Genomic DNA, 17,758 nt, shown 5'->3' on the forward strand with positions numbered 1-17,758 from the left:
TGGTTGTTATGCTTCATTGTTTTAGTTGTTTAGTGCCATTTTGCATTTCAGCTATTGTTTTGCGTTACTCTGGTCATTTTGTGTCACTTTGTGGTTGTTTTGCTTTGTTTTATGTGTTGGTTTGTGATAATTTTCATCTCTATGTGACAGTTTTGTATTAATTTGGGGTCATTTTTATGACATCATACAAAGGTTTTAGACATCTGAAATTAGATTTAAGGCATAGTCAACATCTTTCTTTGTAAAACAAGCCACTGGAGTCAATAACAAAATGTAAAGCATACTGAGAGAAAGAAAAACGAGAGATCACAAGACAGAAAAAAGCATCTGCATACAGTTGTAACAGTATCAGGAAATTTTATTTAATTATATGTATATAATTCTGTTTCTTTGTTAATTGTTTAATTCATAATACCCATAGAATATACAGACTATAACCCTCAATAACTCATATCTCTTTGACAATCTACCTATATCTTCTTTTAAAATAATTCCTTATAAGATCTTGGAGGGGAAATCAAAGAAAAAAAAAGGTTTCAGAAAGACTGAAAACACTGCCAATAATCATCACGCCCATAAGAGAAATGAGGAAGAAAAAACAAATAAAAACATCCTAATTAAAAAAAAAAAACAGAACAACTTTAACTCCCTTTTATGTAAAAAAAAAAAAAAAAAGAAAAAAGAAAGAAAATACAACAACTCACCAATAATAACAACGATAGCAATAATAAGAACAGCCATTTAAAAACAACAATATCTGGAAACAGGCCTCGTGACGGACAGGCCTTTAGACTCGGCGATACTGTGTGAATGTATATGGTGTGTTTAAGTGCAACTTTTCACAAACACACAGATAACACTCCTCAGGAAGAGAGAGGAAGTGTGTGTGCGTGTGTCAGGAGGATTGCAAAAAAAAAAAAGAAGTGGTCCTCTTGGTTCATTCCCAGTTAGATGTCCAGTCTGGTGGCAGGTCAATAGGAGAGGAAACAAAAAAAACAAAACAAAAAAAAGCAAGCAGGGCCTGGTTGCCTGGCGACCAAATATACATATGATAGAAAATATCTGCCTGACTGTTTTTGTGTCGGACAAAAAGAAGAGAAGCACGGGGAGAGGGCCGAAAACACAGAGGACAAAAAGAGTCTTGGCTTTACTGATGAGCACACAAACACTTGTACACAGACATAAATAACTGCAGACGATGCGTGAGCTTTTACACACACACAGAGCAGGCGAAACTTAAAGCTGACACAAGACGAAAACGTCCGAAGGGAGAGAGCGCGGCTGGAGAGACAAAGTGCAGGCGTGCTGATTGAGTTATGCAAGTTTCCTGCATGAATGATCCAGGCGAGACAATGATTTTTCAGAGGAGAAAAGCATCAGCAAAGTCAGTGATATGAGTTACAAATCCCACTGTGGAGAAGCAGACAGACAGGGGAGGAAGAGGAGGAGGAGGAGGAGGGGAGGCAGCCCTTTGAGTAAAGCGTGGTGAGAGTCAGGAGGTCGAACATAAGGATGAGTATCACCACATGCACCAAAAAGCCTCACACCGATCCCAGAGTGCTGGCTATGGCTTCTGAGAAAACAGCTCATGACTCAATGATTTTTGCTGCGAGAGGGCAAGGCCGGCGAGCGCTCACAGGCCTGCCCGTAAAGAGACAGAGAGGGGATCCAGTGCATGTGTTGGTCCTTTTTTTTTTCTTTGTGAAGTGGGGCTTCTCTACTGGTCCCAGTGCAACAGGCGATATTAGTGCAGACTGAGCTGAGCAGTTAGTACAGTCACATCCAGAACAAAGAGGATGAAGACAAACGTGAGAAACCATCTGAGAAACGACGCAGCGTTAAATCACCCACATTGAAGAGTAAACATCCAGCATGTTAACAGGAGAGCACACAGGCGGCGGAGGAGGGGGAACAGGAGCACATGAAGACAGAAAACAGGCAGAGAGGGAATATATACACTGTACAACCACAGAGCGATGACGGTTGCTTGGCTGCGCGCTGAGCAGGAATAACTGTGCAGCACTCTGACATTGCCGGGATTATGTTGCTGATTATGCTGCATTCAAGTCATATCAGAGTTATCATGATTACGACTCTTAAACAGTGTTTCTGAAAGCTCACATACATTGTTCTTGGCATATGGTAGTGCCTGACAACTGGAAAAATATGTACGCCTCACCTTGACCGTCATTCAATGTAATGTAACCGAAATTTAAAAAATGTGGTTCTATTGTAAGTAAAGTCATTCTGATACTGATACTAGCATCGGGAATATTTCCGATACTGCCTGTAATACGAGTATGTAAGTCTGATAACACTTAATTTATCAACAAACTTTAAATTAGTGTCACACCTGCATAAAACAGCACTTTTTCTGACCATCAATTCTTCTTTGCCACGCTGTGCAGCTACTGTTTTAGAGTGAGGACTTCATTTCCATTTCCAACATTTAGTTGCTGTTGCAGTAAATGTACTATTTGAATTTTTTTTAGGTCTTTTAATTTACTAGATTGTTGCTGCACTTTAAGTTTTTTTTTAAAGGAATTGTTATTTGTTCTTAAGATTTTGTTTTTTTGAGACTGACAATGAAATGTAACAATAATAGAAAGCTCTTTGCCATTTATTTGCTTCATGTGAGGAAAATCCAAGTTGTAGCAACAACTGTTATGAAAGCTCTGATATATACAACTTGGCATTTACTCATATAAGAGCGCCTGAAAACCGAACAATATTAACGCCAGAGAACGCTGTTCCTTATAATTAAACCTAAACTTGAAGGATTTGGTGTTTTATCATCTGTGCAACGACACTCCGTAATCATACAACCGTCTTGAATATCCTCACAAGTTGTTTACAGTTGAATCTTATCTCTACCATCCATCTCATGTGACATGAATGCAGCATTCACCAGCAGCACGTGCAGTTTTCTCAGTAATCGTTAAAGAGATGCTGTTCTTGTACAAGTTCATTAATGATGAGCTGCAGCGACATGATTCCAGAAATCGGGGCCATTTACATTCAACATTCACATCAATGATCCAGAATGATCATCATCTGGAAAATGCTCGCTGGAAACTTCTCTAAACTGGCCACTTTTACATAAATCTGTTTACATTTCGCCTTTGCTGTCAGTTAGACTGCAATCTGTGTGCACATACAGTCGCCCTGACGACCTGCAACTAATGATTATTTTCACTGAATATTCTACCTTTTATTTTCATGTATAATTGATTAATCGTTTAGTCTATAAAATGTCACAAAAAAGAAAAAAATGCTCAGCACAATTTTTCCAGAGCCCAATTTGCTCCAAAAGCAAAAAGCAGCTCACCATTAAGAAGTTGGAACCAGCAAATGTTTGACTTATTTTGTTTGAAACATGACCGAAACGATTAATTGATTTCAAAATAGTTGGCAATTAATTTCTTTATATTGACTGAATCGATTACCTGACTAATCATTGCAGCTCTATTGCCGTGGGTCAAATGGAGATAGGAACACAGTGCGAAAACAGCACAGTGGGATGGAAAGGCTGACGTCAACCAGGCCCCATTTCCCAGAATACTGTAGGTGTTATCAGACGTGGCTCTGAAAATTTAGGATTTTGATAAATTTAGCATCAAGAGGAGAATGTAATCATATACAGGAATGTGATATGGACACTGGATCAGCTATTAGAAGTTGTATTTTAAGGAAAAATGGATGCTATGGAGCCAAACGTGGATGTTACATTAATGTTAATCTCAGTGTTTAACATCAGTATTCTGGCAGTTCTTGCTCTGCATGTAATGCATTTTGAACAAATCTATAAAACTTACCTGAAGTAAAGCGATCATTAAACTAATGAAGAAAAGAAAAAAAAGTTTTAATGTGGCACAGAGTACCATGAATGTTCTGGAAAATGGGGCGCAGGTATCTTTGTTATCCAAATGAACACATAATTATAGAAAATATAGTTTATGCGCTTTGATTTCTATTTGTTCCGATCATGTCGCGACTCCTGAATATAACCAACCTTCCACAAATTAAGTTCAGTTAATCTGCCCTTGATACAAGTTGCAGATCAAATTTGTGTTTAAGGTACAATTCAAAACTACAATAGATATTCCTAAGTTGTTCCCCAGCCAAGTTTCCTGCATCTCTCTGCCACTTTGGTTAATTTCAGGAATGCATGCATTCATATGAACATCATACAGTTTTTTGTTTTTGGAAAAAAAAAGAGCAACGACAAAGAAATCTATAAACCTGCCAACATGCCTGTAAGATCATTAAATGCTTGTCTCAAAATCAAGTTTTCCAAAGAAAAAGAATTGCAAATATAAACCCCAAAACATACAGATACGACTCTGAACTGATCCGAAAACACTCAAACAACGGCGTACGAACAAAAACTGCAGCGAGCACACTTAAAAAGAACCAAAAAAATTATATTTTTGTATATACACACACCCAATTAGCATCCCCGTTCTTTTAGCCCTCGATTTTTCCAAGTTGTAATTTACATGGAGCAAGACAAGAGAGTTATGGTGTTGGTTAATACAGTAGTTTATATGAGAGGGAGCGACAGAGAGGAGAGCTCAGACAGACAGATCAGCAACAGGTGCAGGGGAGGAGAACCGGAGGGGAGGGGGACAGTGAGTTACTGTGGATGGGACGGGATGAGGCAGGATTTTTAACGGGAAAAACGAAACGTGAGGTGAGAGGAGGGAGAGTCCAACATGGACAAAACTGAAACAGTATGAGTACACAGACCCTACCACCCCACCCAACCACAGAAATCAAAGTTAAACTTAGCTCTCTTGCAGTAGAAATGGAAAGATAAGCAGTTAAATGTTCATTTCTTGTTTTTCTCTTTTTGTTGGTTTCTTGAAGATGCATTTTTCTTTTTGTTTTAGCATGTCGTTTTGGGGTCATCTTGTTCCAAGCCTCTGTGTGGCTTTGTCACCCTTTAGAGCTAAAAAAAAAAAAAGAAAAGAAAAGAAAAGAAATGCGCTTAGGCCCACAATGACTTTATGGAAATGTAGATTTCTGCAGGTCTTCAATGTATGATGTGACATTTTGTGCATTTTAGTTGTGCAACTTTATATCTTAACCTTTTAACACCTGAGCAAATCTTTCCCAAACATGGGAGGAAGGCAATAAGCATGAAAGAAAAAATGAACAAAAATGTGCAAGAAATTAGTAAAAAAGTACAAGAAAATTAGTTTGAAGAAAACAAAAACCATAAACAAAACAGAAGTTTGGTGTGTTTGAATGAATGGCGTTTGTTTCACTGACATCTAGTGGTCTCTTAAGAGGAAGACGTGGCTGACTTACATCTTTTTAAACTCATCTGTGTGCTCGTCACTGCAACATGTGCTTTTATATGACACCAATCATCACCTCAGAATGCTTCACGATGCAGTAACAAGCCAAGTGATGGCACAATAAGACATAATTTATCCTCTTATCACTCAGATAAACCTGTTAAGACTTCAAACCAAGAACACTAGCCTGATGTGTATCGTCAGGTGAAGTATCAGAGGGAAGGTATAATACATATATTTCATTTATTCATTTTGCTACCTGTACCAACTGTGACTGTGCATGTGTGTGTGTGTGTGTGTGTGTGTGTTTGGGTGTGAGGTAAAAGGCCTCTCACATACCTGTGTGTCTCAGGAGCCCTGGTAGGTTTCCTGGAAACGAGCCGTTTCCTCGAAGATCAGTTCCTTCAGCTTCTCCTTGGGAAGGTCGTCCAGCTCCATGGAGAAAGTGAAGGGCTCCTCTGCTACCGGCTATATACACACACACACACACACACACACACACACACACACACACACAATTACACAATTACACAATTACACATTTTACAATTTTACAACTAAAGCTGGAGAGCTGTTTCCTTAAAATGTAGATTTAAAAAAAGAAGTCTTATGGGTAAAAGTGAGAAGTTTGTTGTTGCAACATGTTGCATACAGTCTTTAAAAGTAACACAGGCAGCTGCACCTTATATTTCATTTAGCCTTTAAGACTAACACGCTGCTTTCATGAGCATTGCGGAGCCTGTTGTTTTTTTTGCAGCGCAGGTCAGCCGCGGCGCATCTAGAGAAACGATGGCTCGCCGATTTTTTCTGCGTGCCTTGCACATTTGTCAACAGAAACAGACAGTGAAAATGGTGTTTTGATAAATGAAATGAAATGAAATGTTTGGAGGACTGCGTGGTTGACAATGCGGGAGCTTGCACGACTTCATAAACGAGTGGAATATGTACTTATAAGTGTGAAAAAACAGCACTTATAGCTGCAGCCCTGCAGAAGCGTCTTAGCAACAACGCTGTCAGTGTGGACACACAATCTGTTGAATAGCTCGTATATTTTGGGATCTTTCAGGAATTACCATGACCATTTTCACAGGGGTCATTTGACATTACACCTCAAAAGATATTTGATTTTAAATGATTCTATGTGTACCCACAAATCTCGTGTTTTTAGACACTTAATGCTAGTCCCATGCAGTTTAGGGCAACAACCGGGGGTTGAGAGGGGTGGACTAGAAGAGGTTAAATGCAGTTAAATGGAAGCTGTTATTTCCCCTAAAAACTTGCTGAAAAACAATTTAACTACAGGGATTCAGTTTATTCTGACGTAAGCTGAGATGCGATTACATTGTTTAACCTCTCTCGGAGGAAACGTTAATACCTGCTGCATTCCAAACACAGCTAAGAGGCTTCCCAGCACAAAGCAGAAAACAATGAAAGCTTGGCTCAGGGTTGAAAACAATAACTAACATGTTTGAATGAATGAGCCCTTCTGCCTCCAACATTTGTGCAAATCTTAAAACTTGGCTGAGTGGAAGCAGTTTTTTTGTTGTTGATCAGTTAATGCAAATTCCTCTTTAGAGTACAGCAACGCTTTAATAAAGGATGCACCGATATTCACCTTATTGACCGCCACCTGCCTATCGCCAGATACGATGACATACACTGAAGGCGGTGGCCAATGTTTTTAGGTTGTGTCACATTAGAGTTTCACAACCTTAGTTTTAACACTGATAGACAGAACAGACTCTGTTCTTACAGTTTAATCTTCAGGCTTCAAAAAAGTTTTCTTTAAATCAACACGTGAAGCACCGATAACCTTCTGCTGCAGAAAGAGTCGAAAATTTCATAAATCTGCTCCACGTGTGCATACCTCATCTGTGGGATCGTAGTACTGCTCCAGGTAAGGATGAGCCAAGGCCTCCTCCACACTGATGCGCTTCGCAGGGTTAAAGGTCAACATGCGGTTCAGAAGGTCCAGAGCTGCATTAGATTGATCAAGAGCTCCAGTTAGTTCAGTCAACCAGGCCGTTTACTCTTCTCTCTTCTCTTACAATGATATTATATGAAGTTCAAGCAAAACAAAAATAAGTACATGTAATGAGTCTCCCACAGCCAAAAAAAAAAGAAAAAAGAAAAGATCATTATTATTATCATTTTTTATAATAATGAAATAGAGAATAGGGGGTAGGATTAAATAAGTTTTTACTTCTTCCGACTCCTTTTCGAGCATCTTACATGATGATGGATGCAACTTATCTAATTTTATTTATTTATTGATATAAATATTTTTTTTTATTATTTCTTCTTTTTTGTATTTTGATTATTTAATTTTTCACTGCTGTTTTTTACATGTTCGAAATTAAGATATCAATCAACCAAAAACTTAAAATAATTACTTAGATCATATCCATCTTATTTTCTCCTCTGACATATAAACTGGTAATGCATTGCATTGCCATACCTTTTGAGTCTGCATTGTACATTTTTTCCCAGGGGACCCTGGCTTTATAAGGCAGGGACTGCAGGTAGTTTCTTGCCTTCATGTTGATAATGCAGTTCAGATCATCTGGAGTTGGAGAGCCGAGGATACCTGCGAACAGAGGAGAGTGACGTGACTGGCAAAGGACAAAAAAGATTTAAGACGTTTCTCTAATGTGATTCATAAAATAATTCATAATTCTATTCTCGTCTCAATTACATTCAAGTACTTTTTCAAGGACCAAGAGAAAATCTGACTGGCATGATAACAATAATCCCGAATTACTGATATCAACTGATAGGAAAATCTTTATTGTTATAACATTTTAAGCCATATCGTCCAGCCCTAGCCCTTCACAGTGTTAACTTTTTGTGGGGTGAAAACTCACCCAGTATGTGGTTGAGCTGGTCCAAGTAGTGTTTCCCGGGGAAGATGGGCCTGTTGGACAACATCTCAGCCAGGATGCAGCCCACTGACCACATGTCAATGGACTTGGAGTATCCCTGTGACACAACACACATATTGTTCACAGAGTCAACAAACTAAGAAGCCATCCAGTCCAATACGGAAACCAAGTCCAAAACACGCATACACACACACACACACACACACTCACGCAGGCCTACCTTTGAGTTGAGCATGATTTCTGGAGCCCTGTACCAACGAGTGGCCACGTACTCAGTCAAGAAACCTGTGTGGTCGTGCTCGGGGTCGGCTATCCGTGCCAGGCCAAAGTCACAGATCTGAGGATGTCGCACAGGGTCAGAGGTCAGAAACATCATATTTACACAAGTCAAGCTCCCCTCGCATAGAGAATCTGAGAGCAGGGAAGATTTTCCTTAACTCTTTATTTACCTACTCCTGGTCCAGGCAATAAGAGTAATACTAAACACAATACATATATTTGCCTAAATTAGCAGAGTAGATCAATTATTTGCAATCTCTTTACATTATGAATAAACACATTAGGAAACATCAGTAAAACAGAGTCACGGCTGTAACGTATAGTTGCAGTATTAAGGGTTTATTTTGTCTCTGGAGAGGAATGTATCAGAAAGCAGCTGCAGCATGTGCTGCCTTTGTTCTCCGCTCCTCCCACATGATCAGCTAATCCAGGGATTGATGGCTGCTGAGAGTTCACAAGTGTTCTCTGAAGCTGTACAACACGGCCAAGAGCAAAGACAGCCCTGGTGGCTCGTATCAATCTGTTTATAGCAGCTCGTTTTTAGGCATTTAAAAAAAAAAAGAAAAAAAAAAGACCACCACTGACAAATCACTGTGGAAACAAAATTAAGAAATGAATCATCATTAATCTGTGAGGCTTAAAAACACCCTCTCCTCTAATTTACACGGTGGGGCACTTTTTTTGTGCTTTCCTACATTTCCCAGGATGCATTTTAGCAGACCCCTGTGATTTGATGCAGCATAAAGCAGTATAATTTAGCATAACATTATGTACGTACATTTTCTCAAATATAAAAGCAGCGGATGCAAATTACTTTTAATCTTTCAGTGATTCTTAACTACTTTTGTAACAAGTTTTTTCAGTTTGGTTTCATTGCTGTGGTGGAGGAGTAAGAATAAACATTTATATGTAATGTTACAATGTTTAATGCATGTTAATAACGAGAAACACATATGTAAAAGTACTCCCTGTGAGCAAATACCGCAGGCTGATGACGCTACTAAATACTTTTATTTTTTAAAACTTTTGGGACACGCTGACGTCAGATCATGATAGATTTCTTTCTATGTTCATCTTTTTCAGGCAAGTTACTGCAAGTGTTTATATTACGTGGCCTTCGCTGCTGCGTGTGGCTACATGCTAATGTCGGGGAAACATGTAAACTCGATGTTGTTAATTTCTCCCTGATTTCAGATCAAATTCCTGCTGGAACATGTCAGGTTGTATTTACAAGCTTTAATTGGTGTATTGCTTTTTCAGTAAAAAGTGCCACTACTCTTCATTAAAGTCATTCTCCGTATGCAGTGATGGTTCAGATATGAAAGACCTGTAAATGCTGACCAATCAGAGCAGACTGGGCTCTTCTGGAGGAGTTTAAAGAGACGGGTGCTAAAATGGAGCATTTCAGAGAGAAAATCAATGTTTCAAAAGATAAGTTGTTGGGAAAGGAAAAAATATGTTGCATTCATGTTAATCTGTATTTTCAGCCATATTTTGATTTTTCTGAAAAATAAGAATAAGAATTATTTAACGTTTCAAAGAAACGTCAAATAATTTGCCTCAAATAAGAGAATATTTTTACAGCATTACAATCTGACTGTGAGCCAGGTTATATAGAGCATCTGAAAATACCAAGTTTGATTTAGTGTTAACATTTTTAATTCGGTGAAAGGCCACAACAAGCAACAAGAAGCTCGGGTCAATCCATCACCCATGTTCAACATTCCTGAGATTCTTCCCCAAAGAGTGCTGTAACCTGCAACTGGCACCAGTGTTTAAATAAACATTGGGTTTTTGTATAAAATATGTTTTTAGCAAACTGAAAATAAGCATTGGACTTAAATGCACCATTTATAAAAATATCCTCCTTCTAAACTTTTCTCCCAAACATGAAGTAAAGTGTACCAGCTCTGAATGTTTAACACCTATGCTGAATTTATAACATAAAAATGAAGAATTTCTGCAGAACTATATATACCGTGTAAAGCATGAATATGTAGTTTTGTGTAGGTGCATGTGTAAAATCCACCATAGCCTAACAGAGCAGATCGAAAACCAAAATGTGTTTTTCTCCGCTGCAGGGTAATGCAGCACCCTTGTTGTTTCCAGTGATGATCTTTTCTTTGTGTGTGTGTGTGTGTGCTGACCTTGAGGTCGCAGGTGGTGTTGATGAGCAGGTTGGAGGGCTTGAGGTCACGGTGCAACACATTGGCTGAGTGGATGTACTTGAGGCCTCGCAGGATCTGGTAGAGGAAGTAGCAGATGTGGTCGTTGCTCAGCTTCTGGGTCTTCAGCAGCTTGTACAGGTCCGTCTCCATCAGAGTCTGCACGATGTAGCTGGAAGGACGTGCGAGTCAAGGAGGACAACGACAGGACGGAAAGTATCCACTGACACCGGGAGAAACATAAGCACCACTCTGAAAGTGATTTCTAATGCGTGCTTAATTATTCAGCGACAGAAGTTAATGAATAAAATCAAACCAGGAGCTGCTGAGGCATACTTGATCATATATTTGTACTGCGACAACATATTTGGCTCCACCTTCAGTTTCTGGGTATAATGACCTTCGCTGTCATATTTTCTTGACTCTTGCAGGGAAAAACGAGACTTAAATTTAGTCAGGTTGTGCAAATAAGTGCAATGATTGTGGTGCAATAATTTTGTTCCTCAAATTATAACATTTAAAGACTGAGACACAACAAGTCGCCACTAAAATATGTGCATATTCTATCATGGATACATCTGACAAATACAGTCACGGGTCATCCAGAGGATCTAAAAAGTCCACACAAATAGTGAGAAATGCCGTTGCAGACTTTTTTGGATACTATTACAGTGTACGTTTTTTTTAAGCTAAGATAGTATCGTAGCTCGGGGAATGGCATCGTGGGTCGGTCCGTCCCCCACTTTGGTCCAGACTGAAATATCTAAACAACTACTGGACAGATTGGCACAAAATTTGGTACCAGCATTCATGTTTCCCAGAGGATAAAATGTTTTTCTTTTGTGATTTGGTTTTTGAAATGAAGGAAAAAATCTGACTGTTTCCTTCAATGTGCACTGTGCAGCGCTCTCCCTCGATGACAAATCCTTTATTAAAATGGTTCAAAACTGGTGGAAATGTGGGCTTCTTTGCTTTATAGCACTTTGGCCACATCTGTTCAAATCAGGATTCATCATGAGTCAGCAACAACACAATACAACAAAGCAGAGCAGCTAAAGAAATCAAACAAGAAAACCAGGCACGAAAAATGCGAGATATCACACTTCCTTTCTGTTGTTTCGAGTGGACAAAGCAGCTTTTTACAGAGAAGCTGCCGACGCTGCAGCAACTCACTGCCCGGCCGAGCCTACAGTCCACTGATGCTCAGCAAATCACCACTGTCACACAGGCTTAGAAATTACAATTATAACAGCAGATTTGTATCTCAAGCTAGTCAAAACACTCAAATGATCGGTTTAGATGGTGTTAAATAAACAGCTGGACTGGGTAAAGCTGACTGTGTAGGATTTAGGGAGATATATTGGCAGAAATGGAATAAAAAGTATCTTTGGTGTACGATGACCTGAAAATAAGAATTGTTGTGTTTTTGTTTCCTTAGAATGAGCCGTTTATATCCACAAAGGGAGCAGGGCCTCATAATCACCATGTTTCTACGGGAGCCCTGCACGGACAAACCAGGCACCGGCTCTAGCGAGCAGCCGCAGAAAAACATCGTTTTGGAACATAAAACTGCTTTTTTTTTTTTTAATTTAATTTTTTTTTTTTTTTTTTTTACCAGTTCAACACATAAACACATTTTTTATGAGTAATTAACTTAAGACGTGTTATCATAAATATGGTAATTAATTAGGTACATTATATAATGTTACCATAATTCTGAACACACCTTTTTAAGATGATTACTATTAAAAAAAACACTTTTTGTTTTGGAGAAGAGACCTCTGCAGGTTGTTATTTTCCCCGTAGAAGCAAACATTAGCAGGTGCCGGGTTTGTGGTCCGTCTTTGACGAGCTGAGCCGTTTTTGAAAAACTCAGATTTTTCTCGTGATCTTTTTTTGTTGAGAGGAAGTGACCTCTGCAGGTAATTTGGCTCCCGGTTAAAACCTCCTCAACAATGAACACTGAAGTAATCCTAACCGGGAGTTCACGGATGGCTGCTTTAATTTTTAAGTAAAGAATATGGTAACATCATCGAAATGACTTTTAAAGGTGTTTTACTTTTACTTTGGTTTCAACATCTATTAGATAACACTATCAGACAAGCAAGACAAATCTCAATGTAAAAAAAAAAAAAAAGTAATTTAAAAGTTATCAGTACACACAGCAGCTCAAAACAGTATTATTAATTATTCATATTAAGCCTAAAATGTTGCTTGTCCATCCATAAAAACATGAGCAGCATAATAAGTTTTTCTCCTATTCGACCATTTGGTCCACTGAACTCTTCGTCAAACTGATCCTGAAGCTCCACAGTGAAACGAGAGTATCGTGACTGAAAGCTGGATTATTATCTCCTTGTTTATTTGTTTGGTGTAACCTCACCACGCAAACACACTGCCTCAATCATTTCTAAGTCAGGTGTACTCACGACAGAAATCTCCCACTCACTTCAAACCAAACGCAGAGCTGTTGCTCCTCAGAAGTCACTGTGCTCTGTGTTTCTGCAGGTTTGTGAACGCAGCATCACCACACGTTTAAATTAACACCTTTAAAGTGCTACGCTTATAGTAAATGATGCTCTAAACAAATAATGTTTTCAATGCAAAGGCTGAGGAGGAGGCATGTTTTTAGTCAGTTTAATTCTCTATAAATTGGATTAAATCTGAATTTGGGGAGTAAGTGACATATGTGACTATTTTAACCACTTTATGTACTCTGCACTTTTGCCTGTTATAAATTCAAGAGTTTGCTCTTTTATTGAACCCGTTTTATATGACATCATTTCTTTTATTAGCGCCTTATCTGCTTATAAACGTGGTTTATTTCTTTTAATCTTATTTCTTTTATCTGCTTAAATGAGGTTAATTCTCTTTTCCACATTTTAAATGTGGAAAAGAGATATTTTATTTATTCATGCTTTAATGTTCTTAACTTTCTTAATTTTGGTTATGCCATAAGGGGGCGGGACTACATGGGTTTCTGACATGTTATTTTATTCTGTAAACATTTTTATTTGGGAAGCATTTTTGTGCTTAAACTTGAAAAGTGCTATATAAATAAAGATTAAGATATTATTGTTATTATTATTATATGCATGACCCTTCGTGTAAAGCATTAAAGGATACACATCCCTCATGTTGTCAATGTGCCGTGCCCTGAGAATGTCGTTGATGCCGATGATATTCTCATGGTGGAAACGCAGCAGGATCTTGATTTCCCTCAGTGTGCGCTGACAGTATGTCTGGTGCTCAAACGGGCTGATTTTCTTGATGGCGACGCGCTGGCTTGTCACGTTGTCCATAGCGGAGCTGGGCAGGGTGGATGTGGAAAGAAGCACAAAACAGATCTCATATTACACTCTGACTATACAATTCACACAAACAATGACGTTATCAGAAAGTGGGCTAATACTAAGCTCCAAAAGGGCGTTGCAGACCGTCTCCACTGCCAAGATGGACACGTCTTTTTGCCGAGATTTGTTGTGAAGTGCTGTAGGTGTGTGAGTGTAGGTGCAGTGTCAGTGTGGTGTAGGTGTGGAGTAGATGGAGGCTGAGAGCAGCCGTGACTGGTGCATTTCTGGGACCCTTGAATCCAGTGTCCCTTTGTGGGGGGGGAAAGGTTTTCACACAGACACTCAGCTTCAACAGGAACAACGGTTACATCACATCTTCCCCGTTGGTAAAGGCATTTTTTTTCTTATTGCACAACACCCTGCATAAACTGGGCAAGTTCATGTGCTCACTAAAATGCTGAGCAAATGCCACTGGATGTTGGTTAAAATCACATCTGTAACAAAACACCTGATCATGATGAATAAGCTGTTTGAAAGCTGGTGTAAACACAAAATCAAAGCTGGCAGTTTTTGAAAATATATGGAGAAGCTTAATGGACTTATTAAAACAAAATGTTGATGAATTAAACCAAAGATGGGAGCGGAGTCAGGGCGATTGGAAATAAGGATATAAAGTGTTGAAGCTCATGCAATCCTCAAAGATTTCTGTACTTTGTGATTACTGTAACATTTGTTTTTCACCTCTGTTTTAATTATGTTTTGTTGTTTTTGTTTTTCTGTTTTGGCTTTCCTTTTTATTCTATGGTTATATCTATGTGCATTATCTGTTGTAATTGAAAAACCCCAATATTGTCTAAAAATGACAGTGATGCACACTGCTTGTCTTGTTGAAATGGACGTGTGGGCCAAGCTCTTCCTGCTTCCATCCTCTCTGCACAGACACGCAGTGCTGTCACATCTGATCCTGTTCGCAGTTCAGCCTCGACTGCGATGACTTGGCATTGATGTCAAGTGCAACAGGGTTGCCTAACGTGTCCACACAAGGCTGTAGATCACATACAGCGATAACACGAGGAAAGGCCTCGCTACAAAGTGATAAATCCCCCTTGCATCCTCTGCAGCAGCTTTGCTGCAGGCTAACAATCACAATACAAGTTAGAGCTTAACGTGAGTGTGATGCCGGACGTGTGACATGTCTGTGGCGACAGCTAACTCAAATTTGAGGTAAAATGCAGTCTGCAAAAGATTTCTCATCGGATAGCAAACTACGTCCTGCGCAATCACTCCCAATCTTGTTTCCTGTAAAGCTCATAGCCACGCCTGTAGCCAGCCAGCTAGCCTGCTATCCACAACACGGGCTGATCTCAGCTTTTACAAAGTCCGATTGTCGGGCAGCAGGTTTAAACACACACATCGACACTGCACAAACACTTACTGAACAGCGCTTGTTAAATAGTAAAGCTATCTTTAGTTGGCTACGGTATTTGCTAACAAACAGATGAGGCTGAAGTTCGCTTCCGATCCGTATCCTCCGCTAAAGCACTTAAGAGGAGAGTTAAGGGGAAAGTAACTTACGCTGCTTAGCGACCGACCCTCGTTTTTTGCACCTCTAAGTGTGTGAAAACAGGTTATCCGTTGTTTCTCGCATTTGGGAAACCTTTATTCTGTCTGACAAAACGCAAAAAAGGGAGATTTCACTGTTTTTCCCCTACTATACGATACAATTTAATTGTAATCTAGGCCAAATTGGACATGGTCTCTTTTTGCATTTTCACAAATAGAAAAAAAAAATTTCACAAATATAATATTGAGCTTTAAATAATCATCAGCGTCTCTTTGATAATCTAGTCCAGGTCTGACCTCTCTAAACATTGTGGTTTTCAAGAGAGACCTGGTCCAAAGCGGTCTACATGTGAAAAAAAGTAGTGAAATCCACCTTTTACACATGTTCGCAAATAAAATAAAGGAATCACAAATCTGAAATTGTGTTTTAAATACTATTAAGTCTCTCTTAGATAATCTAATCCAGGTTTTACCTTTCTCAGTATAGTGTTTGTTTTATCTAGACTTGGCCTAATGTGATCACCATGTTTTCCTCCTTTTTTTTTGCATTTTAACAAATAGGATAAAGGTTCTCAAAATGTGCGAGTGGGTTTCAAACAACGTTGAGGGTTCACTTGATATGTTTATCATGCTTTCACAACACTAAAGGGTGCAAAAAATCGAGAAATATTCACTAGGAAATAAAAGTTACTTTTTCCTTAATTCTCCCCTTAACTGCGGACTCGGAAGCGACGAATCTGAAGCGAACTTCAGCGTCGTAACAAACAGCTTACGTTAGCTAGCCCTTTTGATTTAGACACTACGGTGGCCCAACAGAGACGACAACTCACCAAACCATTCCGTACGCGCCCTCCCCGATGTAAGACAGATTTGTGTATCGGGGGCCAACATCAAAAAGCTGGCCCTTCACGGACTCGCAGGCGGACTTGGTTCCCACAGCTGCGGGCGGTCTATCCTGCGGAACCGTACAAGCCGCCCCAGCAGCCAGAGTGCAGTTGGAGCCTGCGGCCCCGACCGCTGCAGTGCTGCTCGAATCCGCCATTCTTCCTCTCCAGACCGCTCCCGCTCCGTCCGTGTGTGTCACCGAGGCTCCGCGGCCGCTCCAACAACGATCTACCGTGTGTCCGGTGCTTTAACCGAACGGATTGTTTGATTCACGGAGCAAAACGACTCGATCCGGGCCCTCTCTACTACCGGAGTGTAAATGGATTTCGTGCGTGAGCGCGGATTTGGTCTCAGCACCGAGCGTAAATGCGCGTGCCAAACTACGGTAATACAGTTGCGTTAGATATGGTGGCTGGCGTGGTTTGTTCGGGCGAAGTCGCCTCAGATTTGCTGGAGGCACCGCCCGTTCAGCCCCGTCGTTATAGTGAAACAAGCGCACTCTGCAAAATAAACATGCAGCAGCAGCAGCGAGTGGGCGTGCCGAAATATGTTGCATGCTGCTTGTTGTGACAAGAATAACAGACTCTGTGATCAAATCGTCATTTTATCGGTTTTTTTTGTGTTTACCCGCTCCTGTATACCACATTACGTCAGAGTACTGTGCGCCAAGGTGAATTATTTTTATTAACATGTGCAAGGACTTCGATGTATAGCACGGTCGTAAAAAACGATACAAGTATTACAATTGACATTAAATCATATTTATTATGTAGCCTTAGATTTTTTTATTTTACAAGATTCAGGGGTGCCAAATTATGGAATGGCTTTTCCCACCCCGCGAAAAACTGTTCCTCTATAACAGGTTAAAATAAGATGCCAAAAAGACAATTTAACGGCTGTTTTGTAATTAACTTTTTAGTATATGTGTGTGTGTGTACACAAACAACAAATTAAAAAGTCATTAAATGACATGAACGTGACATACTCATTAATATTCCAGTTGACATTTTATTCTCTGTGGGTTGTTTTTTGCGTTGTTGTTGTTTTTTGTTTTTTTTTTAAACATTTTGATGTTCTGATTATTTTATCTTTTTTATTTTTTAAATATATATTGTTGGAGGCTTTAAATAAGACCTCTTGGCTCTCTGCCTCTCAGCGGTGAATAATATTTGTTATTTTTGCGATTTTGTGTATTTTAAATTGAGCAAAAATAAAAATGCCAAACATAAAAACATCAACATTTGGGACATCTTGATTCTGATATATGAGAAAAACATTTCATTATTTTCCCAATATGTTGTAGTATATTGTTTCCAAGTCCCAGTGTGTATTACAGAAAAATAGAGATTGATGAGATGGGTAAAAATCGATACAGCATAGTATCACAG

General features: G+C 39.3%; 1 protein-coding gene across 1 annotated transcript; it reads right to left on the minus strand.

Annotated features, from left to right (window-relative positions):
* Nucleotides 1-340: 340 nt before the first annotated feature.
* Nucleotides 341-16,734, minus strand: mapk3 (mitogen-activated protein kinase 3). The gene is made up of 9 exons (XM_042505083.1): nt 16,316-16,734; nt 13,756-13,938; nt 10,612-10,801; nt 8,406-8,522; nt 8,168-8,282; nt 7,762-7,890; nt 7,171-7,280; nt 5,643-5,771; nt 341-4,951 (listed from the first exon to the last, which is right to left on the minus strand). The coding sequence occupies exons 1-8, from the start codon at nt 16,525-16,527 to the stop codon at nt 5,652-5,654; spliced, it is 1,176 nt and encodes a 391-aa protein (XP_042361017.1). The 5' UTR covers nt 16,528-16,734; the 3' UTR covers nt 341-4,951; nt 5,643-5,651.
* Between the last annotated feature and the right edge of the window lie 1,024 nt (nt 16,735-17,758).

This window comes from Plectropomus leopardus, chromosome 17, assembly GCF_008729295.1.
Source record: "Plectropomus leopardus isolate mb chromosome 17, YSFRI_Pleo_2.0, whole genome shotgun sequence".
Lineage (NCBI taxonomy): Eukaryota > Metazoa > Chordata > Actinopteri > Perciformes > Serranidae > Plectropomus > Plectropomus leopardus.